The sequence below is a fragment of the Sinocyclocheilus anshuiensis genome, unplaced genomic scaffold (genome assembly GCF_001515605.1).
Source record: "Sinocyclocheilus anshuiensis isolate Anshui unplaced genomic scaffold, SAMN03320099.WGS_v1.1 scaffold738, whole genome shotgun sequence".
Lineage (NCBI taxonomy): Eukaryota > Metazoa > Chordata > Actinopteri > Cypriniformes > Cyprinidae > Sinocyclocheilus > Sinocyclocheilus anshuiensis.
Window position 1 is genome coordinate 612,239 of NW_015542364.1, and position 3,098 is coordinate 615,336.

A 3,098-nucleotide genomic window follows, 5' to 3' on the forward strand; every position below is an offset into this window, starting at 1 on the left:
GGATAGATAGATAGATAGATACACAGATATAGATAGATACACAGATATAGATAGATAGATAGATAGATAGATACACAGATATAGATAGAGAGATAGATAGATAGAGAGATAGATAGATAGATAGATATGGATGGATGGATGGATGGATGGACAGACAAGATAACAGGTATAGTTAAGCAAGGATGTACATTCCTCCATATATTCACACATTTGTTGTTGTGTGGGGATGACACATGGATTCCTCTCGTCTTTACAGCAAAACCGAGAGCAGTGAAAGAGAAAGATCAGACGCATGAGAGAGACGATGAAGAGGATCAGGACATCAGACCGGTGAGACACAGACACTAACCTACCGAACTAAACCTAGTTAGCTGCCTCTAACCCTCTGCTAGTCTTCTGCCAGTTTAGACCAAGGTTTTATTTGTATTTATTTGTTTATTTTATTGTTACTTAATCAGAACGATACAAAATGTATTACTTTTTTGCCACTTGCTATATAGTATATGAACACAAAATAAAAATAAAAAAAATGAGAGAAGGCTATATGGCCAAAAATGACCTTCACTGGAAATTAAAAGGAAATAGGAAAAATAGGAAAATATAGAGCAACTTTTTGGATTCAATCTGCAAATCAGCCACGATGAAGCAGTCTTTAGCGATATATAAATATATATGCACATGTAAAACCTAAAAGTAAGTACTCTTTATAAGCAACTAAAGAATGCATTATTCGTGATTATATTTATTAATAATTAATTGTAATTAATAATTATATATAATGATTTATAATATACATATTATAATTCATATACATAAATTACTCATTTTTTTTTAACCTAAACACTATATTAATTTAAAATAATATGATTTTTTTCTAATATTTTCCCCCGGTCTATATGTCTCTGCATCTGCTAAATGATTTTTTTTTATTCCCAGTGAATAGGAATTAAAATTCCCACCCGAGTGACTCTACTCCAATAACAGACCATGCAAAATACCAAAAGATATTTAAAATATTGCAAAGTAACGTTGCAACCTTGCAAACAATAATAAAATCAGAGAAGGACTTTAACTGTAAGCGACAATGAGAGAGACGATGAAGAGGATCAGGACATCAGACCGGTGAGACACAGACACTAACCTACCGAACTAAACCTAGTTAGCTGCCTCTAACCCTCTGCTAGTCTTCTGCCAGTTTAGACCAAGGTTTTATTTGTATTTATTTGTTTATTTTATTGTTACTTAATCAGAACGATACAAAATGTATTACTTTTTTGCCACTTGCTATATAGTATATGAACACAAAATAAAAATAAAAAAAATGAGAGAAGGCTATATGGCCAAAAATGACCTTCACTGGAAATTAAAAGGAAATAGGAAAAATAGGAAAATATAGAGCAACTTTTTGGATTCAATCTGCAAATCAGCCACGATGAAGCAGTCTTTAGCGATATATAAATATATATGCACATGTAAAACCTAAAAGTAAGTACTCTTTATAAGCAACTAAAGAATGCATTATTCGTGATTATATTTATTAATAATTAATTGTAATTAATAATTATATATAATGATTTATAATATACATATTATAATTCATATACATAAATTACTCATTTTTTTTTAACCTAAACACTATATTAATTTAAAATAATATGATTTTTTTCTAATATTTTCCCCCGGTCTATATGTCTCTGCATATGTCTCTGCATCTGCTAAATGATTTTTTTTTATTCCCAGTGAATAGGAATTAAAATTCCCACCCGAGTGACTCTACTCCAATAACAGACCATGCAAAATACCAAAAGTTATATCTTCAACATACGTTGTCTATGACCAAAAATGTAATAAGTATCAAAAGTAATCTAAAAGTAGTCTTATATTACCTTAAATGTGTAATGTAATGCATATGTTTTCAGTGGACTATATATATATATTTTTTTTTACTTAAATTTACATTTATTTTACATTATTTTATATAGAAATGAAAATTGTGAATAATGCACCATTTATTTCTATATATAGTATAAAAAATATTAGAAAAAAAGTGTTTAAGGAATAAATAAAGTATCATTTATTTCTATATATATATTTTGAATATTGTCTAGTACTATCAAGTCAAAATTCTAAATAATAAGAAATAAGTATGGACACAAAATACAGTGCTTTTGGTTCATTGTAAAAGTTGGACTTGTTGTCTTGGCTGAACACAGCAGCTCCTCTGATCCTCCTGTTTTCTCCAGGGCTGTGAGACGCTGGACGAGGAGCTGACCGATGCGGATCTCCTGCGGGATCTGGATCTGGACGCTCTTTCTCAAAGCACCGGCAGCGTCCTGAGCAAACTGGACTGGGCCGCCATCGAGAGGATCGTGGCAGAGCAGCAGTGAAGGAGACGTTTTCCACAAGCGTCCAGACGCTGCTGACTGTGATTGATTGTGCTGTGTGTTTGTGTGTGTATCATTAGTGTCTGTTTGAGCAGAATAAACAGGAATCTCTGGCAGGTGCGTGGTGTTGTTGGATTCATTTCAGAACGCAGAGCCTTCCGGAAACTATACGACGGCTTTGAAATGTCTTTAACATGTCATTTTGCATTTCTAAAAATTGTTTACTGAAAATCCTTTAATAAAATGAGATGATGCCAACCCTGAAACAACATAAACTACCACATTTTGCTACAAGTTTGATTGCAACACATAATCATTGCTGTTTGATTACGTCATTAACTGAATTTTACCGTACATTTCTGCCATATGTACATCAATTTGACACAGTCACCACTGACAAGCTACTACTAAATATATTGTAGAAACTTAAATTTTCTGTAAAGCTGCTTTGCAACGATTTGTATCGCGAAAAGCGCTATACAAATAAACTTGAATTAAAACGTGCAACAGGCGTTAATACGAAACTGAAGATCTCATATCTCCCATTTTTTTAATGACATGATCATCAATAACACATTAAATATGAGCTCCGGACATCATCGGCTTGAACAAAGCGTAATTTCTGAAAAAAATAAAAATAATTAGCTTTTTTTTTTTTTTTTTAGATAATAATAAAAGCATTTTGTCTTCAGATTCGTTTTAGTACAGTCGTGT

General features: G+C 32.0%; 1 protein-coding gene across 1 annotated transcript in view; it reads left to right on the forward strand.

Annotated features, from left to right (window-relative positions):
• Positions 1–2,639, forward strand: part of LOC107692036 (uncharacterized protein C5orf42 homolog) — an 11,035-nt gene extending 8,396 nt beyond the window's left edge. The window contains exons 8-9 of the mRNA XM_016490913.1: positions 257–330; positions 2,244–2,639. Coding sequence (XP_016346399.1) covers positions 257–330; positions 2,244–2,387 — 218 coding nt within the window. The 3' untranslated portion in view covers positions 2,388–2,639. The remainder of the gene's footprint in view (positions 1–256; positions 331–2,243) is intronic.
• The last annotated feature ends 459 nt before the right edge of the window (positions 2,640–3,098 follow it).